This window comes from Perca flavescens, chromosome 5 (assembly GCF_004354835.1).
Source record: "Perca flavescens isolate YP-PL-M2 chromosome 5, PFLA_1.0, whole genome shotgun sequence".
In the NCBI taxonomy this organism is placed as follows: Eukaryota; Metazoa; Chordata; class Actinopteri; order Perciformes; family Percidae; genus Perca; species Perca flavescens.
The window spans coordinates 30,369,055-30,388,698 of NC_041335.1; the positions used below are offsets into that span (position 1 = coordinate 30,369,055).

The following is a 19,644-nucleotide window of genomic DNA, read 5'->3' on the forward strand; positions in this document are numbered from 1 at the left end:
TATGGTCTGTCTGTTAATAAAAGGTACATCATGTCCGCAGCAAACTTTACACAACGGTTGTCGTGGGGCTTTTTGGCGGAATACAAAGGCACACCAGGCTGTTTTTGCCAAATGGTGATAGATTTTTATTTTTCAAACTTTTACGGAGATCAACCTGAAATGTTGATATTTATGAATATAGTTATGATATTTAAATTTATGAATCAGCTGATATAGGTGTGCTCTAGGTCTGCACAATTAATCCAAGCACAATCGCGATGTCACTCTGTGCGATTACATAACCGCAAAAACTGTGCAATTTGAGTAAACAAAAAGGTTTGCTGTGTGTGTGACACTGTGTGCATTCCATGTCTCCACGTTGTAATATGATTTAACTCTGATCAACCACACAGGTGTTCTGCTTCAGCTTCAGCTTATTTGACTCTGCTCAGATTGAAGGTGGCCCCGAGATTTGATGGGAACTTCTTTGTACCAATAAAAATGATAAAGCTGTCATTTGTCCCGCTCTAACAGGTGCAACAGCACTAACAGGGTACTCAGAAAGATGTCACTCAATCAGTCTTACCACACCAACACAGTCCTGGAAAGAGGTCCAATCAGTCACATTAACTGAAAACCCCTGTATGGGTGTTCAGAGCTTTTAAGAAGCTTGGTGTTTTCTGTTAAATCACTTTACATCGTCTTTGCGATCTCTTTTTCCTCTCACTTTTCCCTCACATAGCCGCTACGCTAACTCTGACATTGCTCATGGTTGCTCTCTTCTCTTCACCACTCACACACTGAAATCACTCACTCTCGTTCTTGCTCTGACTAATGCCTGATGTATGGCTCTGTGATGAATCTGTCCTCTGAATTACATACCCCATGAATGTATTAAGTGCGCCCCCTTAACAACGTCCACAAAAGATGACCAGTGACCAGTCAGTCTGTTTAGGCAGTAGCGTGTGTGTCGCGTATGGTCATGTAAGTATCAGAAGTGTGGAGCCTTTAAGAAGTGGTTGTACGAAGTATTTTTTGTAACTTAATCACTAGTTATTATATCACACCCATCTTAACAGTAACAGATCCCATCGATCAATGTCTACCTTTAGAGAAGACAGGCGAGGAGGGAAATTTGCTGTGAAAAGGTCTTAAAATTTGTGTGTGACCCAGACAACCAGATATTTTATTTTGTCCATGCACACTTTAAACGGCACCATATGGAGAAACGGAGATTCCTTTGCCGCTAGATTAATGGGCATCAGCTCATTTTTCTGAGTGTTTACTTTGTAGCCCGAGATTTTGCCAAACTCATTCAGAAGACTAAGAACTGCAGAAAGAGATGAGGAAGGATCAGACAAGTAAAGTAACATATCATCCGCATACAATGAGATTTTATGTTCCAAATCTGCCCTTGTAATACCCTTAACATCTTTACTGTTACGCAAAGCTATGGCTAGCGGCTCAATCGTAATTGCAAAAAGGACGGGGGACAGAGGGAACCCCTGCCTTGACCCTCGTGTTAGTGAAAAAGATGGTGATATATTATTATTAGTGCGTACAACTGCTGAAAGCGAACTATATAGAATTTTGACCCATGATAAAAAATTTGGCCCAAATCCGATTTTCTCAAGCGTATGGAATAAATAGTCCCACTCCACCCGATCAAAAGCCTTTTCGGCATCTAAAGATATAATAACTTCTGGATGGTTGGCTGGAGAGGGACCATAAATTATGTTATACAGGCGGCAGATATTAAAGGAGGCCTGCCGATTCTTTATGAAACCAGTCTGGTCCTGTAAGATTATAGTTGGAAGAACTGTTTTGAGAGCAACAATTTTTGCAAAGATTTTGCTGTCTACATTAAGTAAAGAGATAGGGCGGTAAGAACAGCATTCCTGTTTGTTTTTGCCTTCTTTCAGAATGAGTGATATAGTTGCTTGCCATAATGTTTCGGGCAGTGAGCCAACCAACAAGGAATTACTATACAGTTTAGGATGGGAGCCAATTGGTTTGAAAATTTCTTGAAAAATTCTGTTCTAACTCGGCTGCTTTTGCAGGATCCATATGAGGGATGTCAATGCTTTGGAGAAATTATTTGATTAAGTTATCATCCCTTAGTGATTCAGATTTATACAAGTTACGGTAGAACCTCATAAAGCATGAGTTAGTGGCGACATGGTCTGTACAGACCGTACCAGATTCGTCACGGACCTCAGAAATTGCCTGACTTGCTGCTCTTTGGCGAAGCTGGCGAACAAGAATTCTCCCAGTTTTTTTGTCATGCTCGTAGTACCTATGACGATAATGATGATCAAAAGGTTCTCAGCTTTTAGTGTGGCTTATAGATCAAATTCTTTTTGGAGGAGTAGGCGTTCCTTAATGTCTTCAGCTGATGTTGTTACTGCTAACTGTCAGTCAAGGCGACCAATATTTTTGATTAATTCATTAATATGGGCATTTCTGTTTTTTTGTAGCTGTGCACATTGTAGGAGATTTTTTTATGTTCATACAACGTTTTACGCATGTTAAGTTGGCTGAAAATAAAAGCAGTTGAAAGTGAGATGACAAGTTACTGAGTTTATTGTTCATGTCTCCACATATTATCAAATAATGTTCGTTTAAATCAGGCAGACGGGAAAAGAGATTGGTAAAGAATGTAGCGTTATCCCAATTGGATGCATAAGAAAGGCCAGATCAGACTATTACTCATCATTAATAGAAGAAAACAAGAACAACCCAAGGTTTCTTTTCAGCACTGTAGCCAGGCTGACAGATAGTCACAGCTCTACTGAGCCATCTATTCCTCTAGCTCTGAGTAGTGATGACTTCATGAGCTTCTTTAATGATAAAATTATAACAATTAGAGATAAAATTCAACACCTTTTGCCCTTAACTTCTAACAGTTCATCTTTAAATGCAGGACCGCTAGAAAGAACGACGACTCCCGACATATACTTGGACTGCTTTTATCCTATAGACCTTCAACAATTAATGTTAAAGATATCCTCAGCTAAGCCGTCTTCCTGTCTCTTAGACCCCATCCCAACGAGGCTACTCAAAGAAGCGTTACCCGTGGTAAACACTTCATTATTAGATATGATCAACATGTCCTTACTAACAGGTTATGTACCGCAGTCATTTAAAATTGCTGTGATAAAACCTCTTCTGAAAAAACCCACCCTAGATCCTGAGGTCTTAGCAAACTATAGACCTATATCTAACCTTCCCTTTCTATCCAAGATCCTTGAGAAGGTGGTTGCTAATCAGTTATTTGATTTTCTACATAGCAACAGTCTATTTGATGATTTTCAATCAGGATTTAGAAAGAATCATAGCACAGAGACGGCACTGGTGAAAATTACTAACGACCTTCTAACTGCTGCAGACAAAGGACTTGTCTCCATTCTTGTTCTACTAGATCTTAGTGCTGCATTTGACACTATTGACCATACTATCCTGTTACAGAGACTGGAACACTTAGTTGGCATTAAAGGAATTGCACTAAGCTGGTTTAAGTCCTATTTCTCTGAACGATCCCAGTTTGTTAATGTTAATGATAAACCCTCCAAGCACGCTAAAGTTAGCCATGGCGTTCCTCAAGGCTCAGTGCTTGGACCAATTCTATTTTCCTTATATATGCTTCCTCTAGGTAATATTATTAGGAAACACTCGATTAACTATCACTGTTACGCAGACGATACCCAATTATATCTGTCAATTAAGCCAGATGAAAGTGGTCAGTTAGCAAGACTTCAAACGTGTATTGAGGATATAAAATCCTGGATGACCCACAATTTCCTGATGTTAAACTCAGACAAAACTGAAGTTATTGTGATAGGACCAACGCACCGCCGAACTTCGTTTTCGAAAGATATAGTTACTCTGGATGGTATTACCCTGGCCTCCAGCACTACTGTCAGAAATCTAGGAGTTATTTTTGATCAGGATATATCCTTCAACGCCCACTTAAAACAAACCTCAAGAATAGCCTTTTAACATCTTCGTAACATTGCCAAAATTAGGAATATCCTGTCTCAAAACGATGCTGAAAAACTAGTCCATGCATTCGTTACTTCTAGACTAGATTACTGCAATTCCTTATTATCAGGTTGCCCAAATAAGTCCATTAAGACTCTCCAACTGATCCAGAATGCTGCAGCACGTGTTCTGACGAGAACTAAGAGAAGAGATCATATTTCTCCTGTATTAGCTTCTCTGCATTGGCTTCCAGTGAAATATAGGATTGAATTTAAAATCCTCCTCCTGACTTACAAAGCTCTAAATGGTCAAGCACCATCATATACTTAGAAGAGCTCATAGTACCTTATTGTCCCACTAGAGCACTGCGCTCCCAGAATGCGGGGCTACTTATGGTTCCTAGAGTCTCTGGAAGTAGACTGGGGGCCAGGGCCTTCAGCTATCAGGCTCCAGTATTATGGAACCAGCTACCAGTCGGGGTTCGAGAGGCAGACACCGTTACCACATTTAGGAGTAAACTGAAAACCCTCCTCTTTGATAAAGCTTATAGTTAGGGACGAGGAGTTGAAGCGTCCACCTAACCCGGCCCACTGCTTCTCCTCGTAGTCATCAGTTTTTTTCTATACTGTATAATTAATAATCGAGCGAGAGTAGAGGGAGGCGGTCCAGTACAGCCCGACCCGGTTGGGGGGAGTTCTAGCCCGACCAGGCACCTCTCTTTAACCTGCCTCTCTTAAGTTATGCTATTACAATTCTAGACTGCCGGGGAGGCTGTTCCTCCCTAAGACACACTGAGCTGCTCTCTCATCTCTACTTGTTACTTTTGTATGCATCCTGTCCCAGAAATGCTTGTTACTAATCTAGCTCTGGGGAGTTTACTCCCCGGAGTCCTTATGTTTCTTCTTCGCAGAGCTATGCTCTGCGATTCTCTGCATTTCCCGGCTGCATCCTGCTGCGTCCTGCTGCATCCGCAGCCTCCCCGTGCTCTGCAGCGCCCACGTTACATCCCGCAACGCCCTGCTGTGATGTTCATACGCACAGAGTAGTCAGGATCCGGTATAGGAGACTGCACTACTCAGTATGACACGATGTGCCCTGCTATGACATGAACTTCCACGATAACCTTCAAAGTCAATGTGACTTCTAATGTGACTGTTATCACCACTGTTCATCACGCCCCAATCGCCCGTCAGACACCGCCTACCAAGAGTCTGGGTCTGCCGAGGTTTCTTCCTAAAAGGGAGTTTTTTCTTGCCACTGTCGCAATAGCCACTGCTAATGCTTGCTCTTGAGGGAATTACTGTAATTGTTGGGCTTTTGGAATTTATAGAGTGTGGTCTAGACCTACTCTATCTGTAAAGTGTCTCGAGATAACTTTTGTTATGATTTGATACTATAAATAAAATTGAATTGAATTGAATTGAATTGAATAAACGCTTGCTATAATAACTGGGGTGTTATACAATTTGCCCCTAACAACGACATATCTGCCCGCAGGGTCTGCATCGATCTGAGAAATGATACAAGGTACATGTTTACCAATAAGAAGTGATTTAGCATGAAACTTTGAGTGATAGACCTCACCAACCCATCTAGCCTGCAAGCGTGAATGGTCCGATACTCTCAAGTGGGTCTCCTGAAGGAAAGCAATATCTACTTTTAGCTGCTGTAAAGGTGTCAGAACTTTCTTACATTTCACAGAATGGTTCATCCCCTTAACATTCCAGCTCACAAATTAAATTGGACATGTAGCTATCCCGCCTGTAATCACACTCTGTGCCATGACAAAAAAATAAAGAGTATATCTAAAGACAGATAGTAATTTGCATTTTAGGCCCCCATCATTACGTAAGTCAAGGCAAAAAAAACAAGTGCAGAAAAAAAACACAATAAAAAAATAGTCAGAACGTACTAAGACCCTCATTTCCCTTCCCATCTCACCCAACTTAACTGGGTTCAAGCTTCTCCCCAACATAGAATATCCACACATTGTGCTTATAATAGGGGAACTAACCAGCTAAACACTAAACTCAACAGAACATGAAAAAACTATTAGGCGTAGATATCAAAACGTAAAACAATCACTTCCAAAAAGGTTTGGTAAACTGACATTAACCTCCAGTTATTTATGCTTGTACACACATCAATGACAGGAAGAGACAGCTAGATACTACAGCAAACCTCTCCAGGTAGGCTTAACATTTGGTGTGATGTGCATACACACACACACACACACACACACACACACACACACACACACACACACACACACCTTGACATTGTGACACTGACTTGGCACTTAATACCCCGAATGGGTGTAAAGATTAAGTTTATGCAAGGTCACATCAGCTATAGAGATAAGTAGCCGCCTGCGTTTGTTGAAAACAACATTACAGGCTAAACACACTGAACGTATCCGTAACTGTTACCTAAATGACACAGGTAGTGTAAAAATAGTGTATAGCCTGCTGTAAACAGTCCAGAGTAGTAGGCGTGGACTGACATTAAATTGACATCATCATGGCACTTACTCAAATCACCTGATTTATGAGTTTGTCAGACGGTCAGTAGTCGTCGCTTGCCTTGTAATGTCCTGGTAAATGTACTTCTGGGCTTCATCAGGCGAGGTGAAAAATGTCTCCACTCCATTGTGTGTGATACGAAGACGTGCCGGGTGAAGTATGCCAAACCGGAGCCCCTCAGTCCCACGCAGCTGCTGTCTAATGCCATTGAATGCTGCTCGTGCACGGGCAATTCTTGCTGTGTAATCCGGGAAGACCTAGACAGTTATGTTGTTCACCTTCACCCTCCGCCGTTCTCTGGCAAGACGCAGGATATTGGAGCAGTCATGAAAGTAATGAAGTCGGGCCACGATGGCTCTTGGGCCCCCTTGGGCCCCCTTGGGGCCCCTGGTTTTGGGGGCGGTTGTACAGTCCGGTGTGCTCTATCCACTAGAGGGGCATTTTCCAGCTGGAAAGCTTCTTTCAGCAGCACAGAGACTGCAATTGTGCTACAATTATGGCCCTCTGGCACCCCAACGATTCGTATATTGTTGCGCCTGGATCTACCTTCCAGGTCCTCACATTTATCTTCTAAAGCAGTCACCTGGGTTGAGAGCCGTTGCACAGTGAGCTGTAGAGCCACGATGTCATCTGAGCATCCAGAAAGTCCCCTCTCCATCTCCATGGTGTTCCCCATCGCGGTCACCTCGTTTTTTATAGCAGCCTTGAAGTTAGAGAGCTCCATCTTGGCACCTTGTATCTCTGATTTAATGCCAGACATTTCACTTTCAAGTACCGCCCGAATCTCATCACTGAAAACAGTCACAAAGTCTGCACGTAGCGATGACAAGAGTTAATTTTTAAGGTCCGTGATGTCGGGCCTTCTGCTGACGGAGACGCCATAGCGGGGTTACCTGAGTCACTCGAGGCCCCGGAGGGGGACAGCGTGCTGGTCTTAACAGGTCCGGTCGCTAACGAGTTAGTATTCCAATTTTTTGTGTTTCTACCAGGGTTATAATTGTTAACGTTAACGAACGAAATAACGAAAACTAGGTGGGAAAAAACATTGATCGTTAACTGAAATAATAATAAAAACGTGGCATTATAAAAAAACAATAACTAAACTAAAACTGTAATGTCTGTTTGCAAAACTAACTAAAATAAAATAAAATAATCGAGTAAATGTCCTTAGTTTTCGTCTTTGTCAATGTCTTTCACAGACCAAATAACGTTATTTTCAGAGTTGACATTTCCGACCATAGACCTTTTTATTCAGTCTGCTGTAGACAGTGTTGGGCAAGTTACTTCAAAAATGTAATACATTATAGATTACTAGTTACTGTCATTTGAGAGTAATTAGTTATATTACAATATTACTGTCTCTGAATTGTAATGCGTTAATGCGTTTCACTACTTTTGCTTTACTTTTGAGTTACTTTCGCCAAAATACCAGCAGAAGTTTGACTTGGCAGTGAGCTTGTGAATTTCATCACTGGATCAATAAAGTCTCCTCTTTACCCACTTTAATACATCATAGATTATTCATAATATTTGTATAATTAATATGGATATGCAAAGTAACTAAAGCTATAAAAATAGATAAGTAAAACGTACAATATGCAAGTAGGAGAAAATAAAAATACTCAATTAAAAGTAGGCCTACCTTACAGTTGTATTAAAGTACGGCATTGTTGTTAAATGTTTGTTTAAAGCACTTTGAATAAGAAAGTCATGTTGTTTAGTTTAAAACAGTCTAAAGGAAATGGTCAATTGTAGTGCGATTAAAACTCACTATTTACATTATTTACAGTAGATTTACAGCTGACATGTGAAAAGGTACACAACCTTATTTAACAGTAATTTAGTTTTACTGCAAACCATCACAGGAAGTGCTTTTATTTTGAAGTAGCCTACACGGAAGTTGTCTGTTGTGTACTCTTGCTAGCCAAGGGGGTAAGCTTCGCTTCAGAACTCAAGCCATCTATGGCGCCATTTTGTTGCGGCTGTTAGCATTCCGCTGACCGCCATTTTTTTTTATGTCACTTGACGGCGAATAACTTTACATCAGAAATGTTTGAAGACTCTATTTGTCTGTTGTTTAGTTCCAAAGAAACACGACAATGTATAAAAGGCTTCATTACCTTGTACCTCACGTTATGGCTCCGTAGCAGACGTTTTTATAAATATAAGCTAACGATTGTGTCATAACCAAGTGACTTACTGTCGCATAGTAGAGGAATTACCGTACAGTACAGGAGAAGCTCACAGGCAGTTTCGACTTACATAAGCTGTTTAGGTTTAATTACTAATGTTAACTAGCATGTTAGTTAGCAATAATTAGCCTGTGCCCATGTTATTTCCTTACATCCACCTACACTCTCCGTATCTGTAAGATTGGAAATGATTGAGATTTCTCTTGGCACAACTACCAGAAGACTTCCAACTTTCAGACACGTTGCTCACGTCATATTCTCTCAGTTGGAGGCTGCGCAGTAAAGCTGGCCATCACCGGAAAAGTGCTTCTAATAGCTTTCACTGGTCTCCGTCCAGAGCAACGGGGTCTGTTGGTCCATTATATACTGTCTATGTTGCTAGCTTGTGTTGAGACGAACGTGAGACCCTAGATGCAAACATCTCCGTCAAGCTAAGTTGCTCACTTTCTTGTGTGTAAAACTGCAACATATTGAGCAGTAAATGGTCACAGTAAAAGACAAGCGTTTTTGGTCGTCATTCAAGCAGTTCCACTACAGGCATAGTTACTCTCCACGGCTGATAAAACTGCAATGATATTTATGTGTACTAGCAAGCCTAAACATTAATTCCCGACATGTTTAAATCTGTCAGCGGCTCGGACACACTGCTGTCTGCGCTGACGTACCGTCACCTGTTGGGACACAGATGTTATGGAATAATACTCTTTTAATACTTTTTTTTCATGTGAACAAACGTTTCGCGGTGTTGGGAAATTCTTAAAAAGTGTTAAAATGCGTTGTAACTCGCGTTACTGAGATTGTAACGGGTATAATATTACCGAAATTTAATTAGTAATGCGTTATATTACTGTGTTTCAGCAAAAAGGAATACATTACTGTAATTGTGTTACTTTTGTAACGCGTTACTCCCAACACTGGCTGTAGACATAAGATGAAAAATGAGATTCAGCCTATAGTTTCCGACCGGGAACCCAGAAATTCCGACATACCACATCAAATTGAACACAATATGTCAGTACCCCTCGCCTGGCATCATACATAGATATATACACTACATGTCGCCTTGACTACGTCAGTTCATTGGAACGAATGCGTCAACAAAGCCGCCATCTTGGAACAGGGGAGTCACTTCTCTTTAATGCATCAGCGTCAATGTAGGTAAAGGGCTAACGGAAATAAAATCACCATAAATCGTCATAACTCTGTCTTTGGCTGGTCCGATCTAGATCAGCGGGGACCGGCGCAGCAGCGAGGCGAAGCAGTGTTTTTGCCCGGGGGAAGAGACGCTGCGGCCAGCCACGGAGCTCTCCGCCTCCCGCTGCCACCGGAGCTCAGATTGCTGGTCGAAGGCGGAATATATATCATGAAACACATTGTCACCTGTTAAATGTTATCCATTGCTGTTTGTTCTTTTCATTTCCTCTATCGAACATCATTAAGCAGTACAAAAGTCCGGCATCTTAAGCGTTGATCTTAATGCGGGAAAACTTCGGACCCCTGTTCCAAGATGGCGGCGGTTTTGACGTATGTTTATAACCTCAAGGCGACATCTAGTGTATATATCTATGGGCATCATAGCGGTACCGAAAGTCGGAAGAAAGCGGCAAAGTCCTATTTGATTATGGCTGTGTCAGATAAAAGCAAGTGCCTCGCGGTGGAAGGTGGTAAAATAAGTGGACAATTAATTAAAGGGAAAAATCCCACGAATTTGAAAGTGCATTTGAGAAGCTCGCACAAGGAGGCTAACCTAGCTTACCTTAACAAGCAGTGACAGGGCAAGGAGAACGCAAAGCCCCCTTCCTTGCCCCTGCCCCTTCCCCCAAAACAGAAGCTAACCCTGGGCTGGTACAGGGCATGGATGTATGGGTACAAGGCCAGGCAGCAGGACAGAGAACACTACAGGAGGGCTTTCACCGGCGTGAGGAAGCGTGGGATATATGTGTATTGATACTGGGATATCTAGCTACACAACTGCGTGAGTCGATTGACTTCAAAAAGTTCGCCACTTTACTCGAACCAAAGTTCGAGCCTGTGGCTAGTTTTTTCCTGGAACACGTCACTTGCACATTTTGCACTTACTGCAGCGTCTTGTGTAGACTGTTTACATATTTGTGCTCATCATCATATGTACATTTTATGTACTGGTGTTATTAATAGGTTACATTGTGAATACATATTTCTAAAATTGTATGATGTTTTTGTTGAGTTATTATTACACAATACTTTTTTCAGACCTTTTTGAATCTTGCCCCCGACAAATAACCCATATTACAAAAAAAGACTAAAACTAAACTAAAACTAACCATTTTCAAAAAAATAAATAAACTAAACTAGTAAACCCGCTTTAAAAACTAATTAAAACTAAACTGAATTTGAAAACAAAAAGTAAAAACGAAATAAAAATATAAACTATTGAAAAATGCAAAACTATAATAACCTTGGTTTCTACCTGACATGTTTTGTTTGCCTTCGGTTAGTGAGCAAGTTAAATGAAAGATTGTGGTTTTTTTTGGCGATATTGCGCCAGAATAACAGTTAAATGATAAAATGTTCCCGAAAAGCTCCGCAAAACACAGCTACTCCATTGCTCGCTTACTAGCGCCCCCGTTTATGTATTTCTTCTTATGGTCGTTTAACTTGGTATGTTCAAGTAAAAAAATACACATTTCAAAGCTTATTTTCAGCATTTCCTTCCTAATCAAGTAAACTAATGATAACGTTATATTGCAATAGTAATCGTAGCATTGGAAATCACAATCGCAATATGATTTTTTCTCCAAATCGTGCAGCCCTAGTAGTGTGCTCTCTCTTTGTGTAAATGTTTTACTGTATATTTCCATCTGCATGGGCAGCAGTGTCTCCCTGCAGTCTGTTAGAGTCCCACCAGCAGCAATGTGTCTGAGGTTGGCAGCCACGTGACCTCTCTTCCTTTATAAACTGTGACTGCTCTAGGTGGCTAATATACTTTTTGGCCTTCCTTTTGAAGTCAGTCCCTTCTTTCTTTATTTCTGTCACTTTGCGGAACTGAAATGTATGACTAACCACATCAAGCCTTCACAAATGCTGCTAACCTTCTTCTTTAGGGTCTTTTCTCACCAGCCACAGTCTGAGACATTTTACCTATTGACTTATACTTTAACATATGTATACAGTATATGTAAATGTAGAGTTGGCACTTGCACGCTCACATGCCCACAAATTCACTGTAATTTCAGGGTGATAAATCAAAAGCGTCACCAAAAACTGGAAAAACTGTCCTCATACGTAATATATATTAATGGGTCATTATTATTGATGCATCAACAAGTAGAAGCCTTTTAATGGTGTAGCTGTTAGTACTCAAGTACAATTAGTAGTAGTTTACTTGAATAGCAGGTAGCTACATTCCACCACTGGGAGGAAGGAAGGCCAGCAAGGACACAAGCTTTCAAATACTGTTATCAAATATAACTCGAAGAAAGAAAATAAGAAAATAAGAGAGAGAGCGTAATTTTTGGCTGTGCCGGAAGCTTTGATTGTGAAGCAGAGCAGGCATGTTATACACAGACAAGTTAAGACGCAGACGAAAAAAACACTTGATGAGAATGTAGATTTGCCAGCAGATCAGATGTGATGTTAAACCTCTGTCATCCCAACATAGTATTTAGAATAATAGTTTGATAACAAAACGGTCACATTAGAATAGACGCAGTAGTTAAGATCTGTCTCTCTTCATTCATTCAAAACTAATTCTAGTCATGTGGCTGATATATATGTAAGGTGACTTTGACTTTTGAGTATCAAAGCATTTCAAACTCTGTCCTTTCCAGAGGCGCAGACACCTTCCAGTGATTTCAAATTGTGACAGAGATGTCAATGCACATCTGTGTTGTCTGAGGACCGGGCAACATTTCTGTCATTTTTCCAGCTTCGAGAGCTGCTATAACTCCACTGGATGTGTACTTCCGCAGTTCCCCACTGTGAGATTCTACGTCCTCCAGTGGTTTTTAAAGTGATTAAGTAAGATTAACAGCCAGCTGGTGTCGTCTCCATGAACCGCAATTAGGCAATTCAGCATGATGGTTCAAAAGAGGACACGTACTAGATAAAGATTTGAAAGCTGTACAACCCTTCTCATTTGCCTGCCTTTTCTTCTTGTGTTCTTCTTGTGTTCAGGAAGTTTATGGGCGTCGACAAAGAGCCTTTGGGCCCCATGTGGGTGTTTAACCCCCAGCCAATAACAGTGTGAAGGGTGTGCAGCCCCCTATCTTTTCCAGGCGGTGGAATACCGTCGCTTTGTCACCCACCTCAGCGTCTGATACTGACGCACAAGGCACACTCCAGCACCTGGGTTGTAACGTCGTTGTGTTTTTATGCCTTTCCCCTGCTTTCCCCTATTTGTGGGTAAGAATGTAATCGTAACCGAACATTATGTTTTATTCCTCTGATTTACAGCTTTGTTATGGCTAATGCCGATCCCTCTCTTCTCTCTCTCTCTATCGCTCTCTCTCTCTCCCTCTCTCTCTCTCACTAAAGAGAGAGAGAGAGGAAGAGTTGCCGATTTTTAACCCTTCGGAAGCAAGTCATCCAGCTGAGTTTTACCAGCAGGTAAATATAGACCTCCGGGCACTTGGGCCATTCGTCTGCATGTACGGCAGTACAGAAAATCGAAGAAAAACGTTCCCTTAAGTTTAGGGTGAAAAGACGTCCCGGTTTGACCGTGACAGTCCCGATTTTCAGTTGCGTGTCCCGAGTCCCGACAAAAGCCTGTCGGGACGCTAAAATGTCACGGTTTACACCAACCACTATGAAATTGTCCCGGTTGTCAGCGATTACATAGCCGACGTGGTCTCATTATAGCCCGATCATTAACCGTTAACCCATGTAGAAAGACTAATAAAGCGTCCAGTGTATGATTTTAACAATGTGTGTGTTAGTCAATCGTCTGTGTCTAATCTGTGTAGCCAGCGTTACAATGTATATTTGTAAACATTGTTGCAATGCCTCTTTTTATCTGTCGTTTTAACCATTATTATTATTATTATTATTATTATTATTATTATTATTATTATTATTATTTTTCTGCAAAAAAATTGGTTATCACTGTGCAAATTCTGATTTGAACACAACTTGTGCATAATGATGTACCCACCTTACCTAATGCTTTAGTTGATTTGTTGTTCATGCATGAGGGGTCATGAATGAGAGGCTATGAACTCATGTCAATTCCTGATGATGATTCATAAGATGTAAAGGAATGAAGTAATGCACAAATCATTAATCATTCATGCATGAATTCATAATTCAAGTACCCTTACCGTGAAGTGTTACCATAACTTTACAGTATTTCAAGCCTGTGACAATAGTTCCAAATAATTTGTTTCGTGCCATGCAATGAAAAATACATTTTCACAAAGGGTGCATTTTCCAAATGAATGCTTTAATTCTGAAAAATAAAGTTGGTCGCACACGAAACTCACTCAATGCCTTTAATATTATTTCTAAGATATGTAGTCTACATACCAAGAAAATTCCTGAATATTAACTGAGATACCCCATTATGTTGTGAGCAGTAGGCCTACATGTGCTGTTGGCAAAATTGTGTCTAATCTGTCTGCGTCTAACCTGGGCTGGCACATGTTCACGTTGAAAAGTGTGCGCGTGCACGAGAACTACGGTCACGCGCAAAGTGTCCCGGTTTTAGTTCCGGGAAATCTGGTCACCCTACTTAAGTTACCCATTCGCGCTAGCTAACTTTGATTGACAAGGTGCTACCAAACAACATAATTTTAATTTTACTTTGATGAAGTGAAAGCACACAGCGAGAGGTTCAAAGTTTAAGATGAAAACATGGAGAGGGAACAAGTTCACGGCTATTTTAATTTACACAGGTCCATGGTTAGCATCACTAGGCCTCTTTGATGATTGACAGGTCGGTGTGTAACCATGCCCTAAAGCACCCCCTGCTTCATCATCTTTTTTTAAATAAATAGTACCATATTTACAAAATGTCATGCTGTATTGACAAAGGCTTGAAACTAGCAACCATAAATTTGTTAGAAAAATGTTGACTGAGGTAATATATCAAGTAAGAAGTAGGCTCATTTTCTCATAGACTTCTATAGAAACAGACTTCTTTTTGGAGGCAGTGGAGTTGCCACCTGCTGGAAATTTGAAAAAAGGTTTAGGGCACTTCCGCATTGGGTTAACTTTTCATCACTGGAAGTTGCAGTTGTGTATTAAACCTTTTTTAAGTGTAAAAAGAAATCTGTATTTTAATGCAGATCTGGAGTCAGATGTAGATCAAAATAACACATTGTATTGCCTTGAGCAATGATGTTCACTTATGACCTCGGGAACACATATCTGTAATAAAATATCCTCAACTCAAGGTTGGCATACTGGACTGTGACTTTATTCAAAATATAGTTTGAACATGGTAAAAAAAATCTCATATTTTGTCTATAATTAATTAAAAATGAACAGTGTATAAGCACATAAGGCCATGGCATGTACTCCGGCAGAGGTTGTTCCAAAAATGCACCGTCCATCTGACCAAATGCACGCCCTGTTCTTTTTGCTAACACGCAGTAGAGAAAACTGTGCTACAGATAATTATGACACCAAACTGTCACTTCACTTTACCATGATGTAATGTGAGGAAGCATTTTGGATTTAACACCATAGGTGGGAAAATGTGAATAAAGGTAGGGCTGTTTGTTTGGCAGAGTTAGCTTCACCCTGTCAAATCACCTTCTATTTGTTTTTTCTGGAGCTTTCAACCATATCTTCCACTCACAAAAGAAGGCTGTGAGATACAGAAAGCTCCGGGAGAAAGGCAGTCAGTGAACCTTGAGTTTAGAATATAAATTGAAGTGATGGTTCGGAGTAATTTCACCCTAGGGTCCTTTGCACCATGACCTCGAGCCAAACACCCCCCCAGAAGTTTTTTTCACCTGGGTCGAACATTGGGAGAGTTAGTGTAGAGTAGCGTTATCAGCTGAATAGCTTAGCGCAGGGGCTAATGGACCCACGTTTGTATCTCGTAAATAACCCCACTAATAATGCCCGAAATGATACCAAACTTCTACACTAGTACAAATAGGTTATGCACTCATAAAACGATGGATTGGAAAGTTTGTAAGTACACCAGAAGTTTATGAACACTTGCCTGCTCTCTTCTGCTCTCTTCTGCTCTCTGTTGCTGCTGCTGCTGCTGCTACCTGCAGTTAGACGAGTGCTTAGGGCCGTCTACAAATTACTACACCGAAAAAAGATACAACAAAAATAATTATTAATTTAATGATTAAATAAGGTAATGTCTCCAAACTTACCTCAGTTATTACTTGTCTCCTGCTAGTTATACTACAGCACTTACTTTAAAAAAAAAAGTTAAATTAAAAAATATTTTTGTTGCATCTCTTTTCAGTGTTGTAATTTGTAGACAGCCCTAAGCACTCGTCTTACTGCCGGCAGCAGCAACAACAACAGCAGAGAGCAGAAGCCAGCAGGCAAGTGTTCATAAACTTCTGGTGTACTTACAAACCTTCCAATCCATCGTTTTATGAGTACATAACCTATATGTACTACTGTAGACGTTTGGTATTATTTCGGGCATTATTAGTGGGGTCATTTACCAGATACAAACGTGGGTCCATTAGCCCCTGCGCTAAGCTATTCAGCTGATAACGCTGCTACGCTAACTCTCCCAATGTTAGACCCAGGTGAGAAAAGCTTCTGGGGGAGTGTTTGGCTCGAGGTCATGGTGCAAAGGTCCCTAGGGTGAAATTACTCGGAACCATCACTTTAATAGGATTGTGCAGCCTTTGTGGAGGTTTGTGTAATCATAGTTTTTTTCTGGTTTGTTCTGTTTTGTCCACATAAAACAATGCTGTAATCAAATGTGAAAGGTGCTGGAAAAAGAAAATGTACTGTTACATAATATGCAGCAGCAGTAGTAAAATACAGCCACTGTACCTGTCAACAGCAATAGCAACCAGAGTGAAGACCGATGCTGACACGGAGATCCCTTGAACCATGCCGCTCATTTTGCAGACCAGGCTTCCAAAAGGCCATCCTGTTGACAAGAAAGATGCATTCAGCTGATATACCTCTATGACAACGCCTCAGGACAGACCAGCTGTTCATGTATGATTTCAAACTAATTCACATACCCAATCAAATCAGAGTACAGGGGAGCGGGAAGCAATAGCCATAATATCCTATCTATAAGTGTATTCAGGGGGAACAATCCCTTTTTTATTTGTGCTTAATCAGGACTGCTGAAGACTAGAGATGCTGACAGTGTCTGTGTCTTATTGTGGCTGACTTAAAATAATCAGTCTGCAAACTGTCATCAGTATAACCTCTGGCTTCTGTAACCCATACTCGTGCCTAATTGTCATATGCTTTTATTACAAAGGTTGAATGATGATTTAAAGCTTTCGGGGGTCACTGCAGTGGTTAATTGTATAAGTGAGGTACAAATTAATTGAAACATTTGTGGAGCTTGATTCTGGGTACTAGAAATCAGAATCTCAGCCTTTGCTGCTGCTTCGACTTGACCATTCTTATTTGAATTTGTCTTGTGAGTACCACAAATTCATGACAATACACTTGGTGGAGTACCCCTTTGAAAGGGAGGGTTTGATGGGCAACAGGATTAGAGTTTATAGTGATGGAAAAAGTTCTTCTCAGCAAGCCAAGACATTTCATAAAATTAAATGATCCACATTTCATATCATCTGATAATACAGCATTTTTTTGGTTTGCAAAAGATTTTGCTAGAAGTTTGCCTAGAACATATTTTCTAGTGGTTTGATTTCACTGATATTAAAAGACCAGATTGAACATACAATAAACTAGAAGTGTACTCAGACAACGCAGACCTCCGCCAAGGCAAAATGCCCTAACTCACGAAAGTACAGAAAAATAATTTGTGTATCTGCGCATGATCGGATCTGCTACAAAATTGAATGTGTTCTTCCTTGGCCCGTGCTACACCTTCCCACCTAGTTTCATGAAAATCGGGCAGTAGTTTTTCCGTAATCAAACAAACTGCATCAAAAACATAACCTCCTTGGCAGAGTAGCCATTAGCCATAAGTAGCCATTAGTGCAGTTGTCTTTTTACTATGTAGTTTGTCCCTAAACATTTAAACCCCTTACAAACATGTATCTGCAAATACCCTTTAAGTTCATGATCAATCTGTGTTGTCTACACAGTGGAAGAATTGCTTTATGTCGGCTTGAGTTCCGAGAGTGACAATGCTGAAGCTTGTGCCAGCACTACTTATTTACTCTGCCCTGATTTTGCACTGCCCTGCTCTGCATTTAAATTATAAATTTAAACTTTAACCATGGTTTTTGCTGACATTTCAAAGCATGTCCAGTCAGATTACAGATGACCAAGAGACTTAAAGGCAGAGAAACCGTAATAATTAACTGAAATGGCGGCTCCTTCGTTTTTTATTATACTTTTTTCAAGGAACATACATCTTTAGTGTAGAAACCACTAATTAACACTGCCTATCCGCAGCCCTCCAGAGCAGATACGCAGAGCTTCTATTTTTGCCGAACGCCGGACAGCTCCGCAGCAATTCAGCACAGATTTTGTGGGACAGGAAGTCGAGCACAGAAACAAAATAAAACATCCAGTTAATTTTCAAAATAAAATACACCGTGCTCACGGCGGATCATATTTCAGCAGGTCAGCACAGATTTGTTTCCCCTCTACTCCTCTGGATGGAAACAAACTGTTGTTGGTTTTGTGGTTCTGTTTATAGAAACTACATCTTGTTATATCGCGCGAATCGCAATCATACATGAATTCGCAATCTCGTGCGTCCTTTTGACTTCAGCTGTCAGTCATGGCCGCAGCCATTCCGCAACAAATCCAGACCTGGTGGGAGCCGATCCACAGCAGTTGGTGGAAATTGCGGGTAAGGCTCTGAAGAATCGTGAGCTGCCTACCAACCAACTCTTACTGTTTTTTTGTTTTCAAGAACACTATTAATATTACACACATTAGACCCTAATTGATTTCCAAAAACAATTCAGCTGTTAGATTTATATCCACAGAAATATGCAAAAGGTTTTAAATACTAAGTTAATGTGACACTAATACAACGCATGTGTTATTTATTAAGCTGCAGAAGTTATGCAAGTGTGATAATGCAGTCCCATTATCCACAATATCCTTAAAAGCAAATTGATGGTTGTTGAGGTGATAAAAAGAACACATTTGGGTGACATTGTCGCTTTCATCTCTTTGTGTTTCTTCTGTTATGAGGGAATTGCTATTGGCCAATAAGCATTGATGCAGATGACAAAACCCTGTTAAATGTCCATTAAAGCATTATGTGCTGGCAACATCCTGATGTTGCAGAAGATAAAAGCTTTCTTTGAGAGACAATGCTCAGATTGCTTGTTGTCCAGTCTTACCAGAGCACTCAGGGGCCAAACAAGAGGCTCATATTCACACTACAACTACACAGTGACAGAAAGCAGCACATAATGCTCTAAGTAACTGATCTCTCATCGTGGGTTTTACTCAACAACATAAACCACAAACACACACTTCACATCACTGATAAACATGTCCAGAGGATATTCATATCTTCTATGAAATCACTTTTTTTGGAGTCCCTGAAGTCTAGAAAATGTATTTTGAACCAACACTTCCATGTCCCTCCGACTGGTGTGCCGTGTTCAGCTGTATACACTCGGCATCACTATCCTATTAGAGTCAGATTCATTGCCCGGTCAAATGTCATTGACTGTCTGAATGTCCCACTCGCTGCTGTTAAAATGCATTGCACAGCATGAGGCTGTCATCACAAAGCTTTCTGGTAGACTGTGATGGGCTCTGCCCATTGGCTGGTTGATACTGTGCTTCATGTTACAGCTGACTGAGTTCAATTTTCATCTCTGTGACTTTACCCTTTATATCCAGGTGTCACTTTCTCTGCTACGCCCACTCTGTTTAGATCT

The 19,644-nt window shown here is 40.7% G+C and overlaps 1 protein-coding gene across 1 annotated transcript in view; it reads right to left on the bottom strand.

Moving 5' to 3' along the window:
- The window catches only part of npffr2a (neuropeptide FF receptor 2a), a 35,181-nt gene that overhangs the window by 2,028 nt on the left and 13,509 nt on the right, over positions 1–19,644 (bottom strand). The window contains exon 3 of the mRNA XM_028578665.1: positions 16,631–16,730. Coding sequence (XP_028434466.1) covers positions 16,631–16,730 — 100 coding nt within the window. The remainder of the gene's footprint in view (positions 1–16,630; positions 16,731–19,644) is intronic.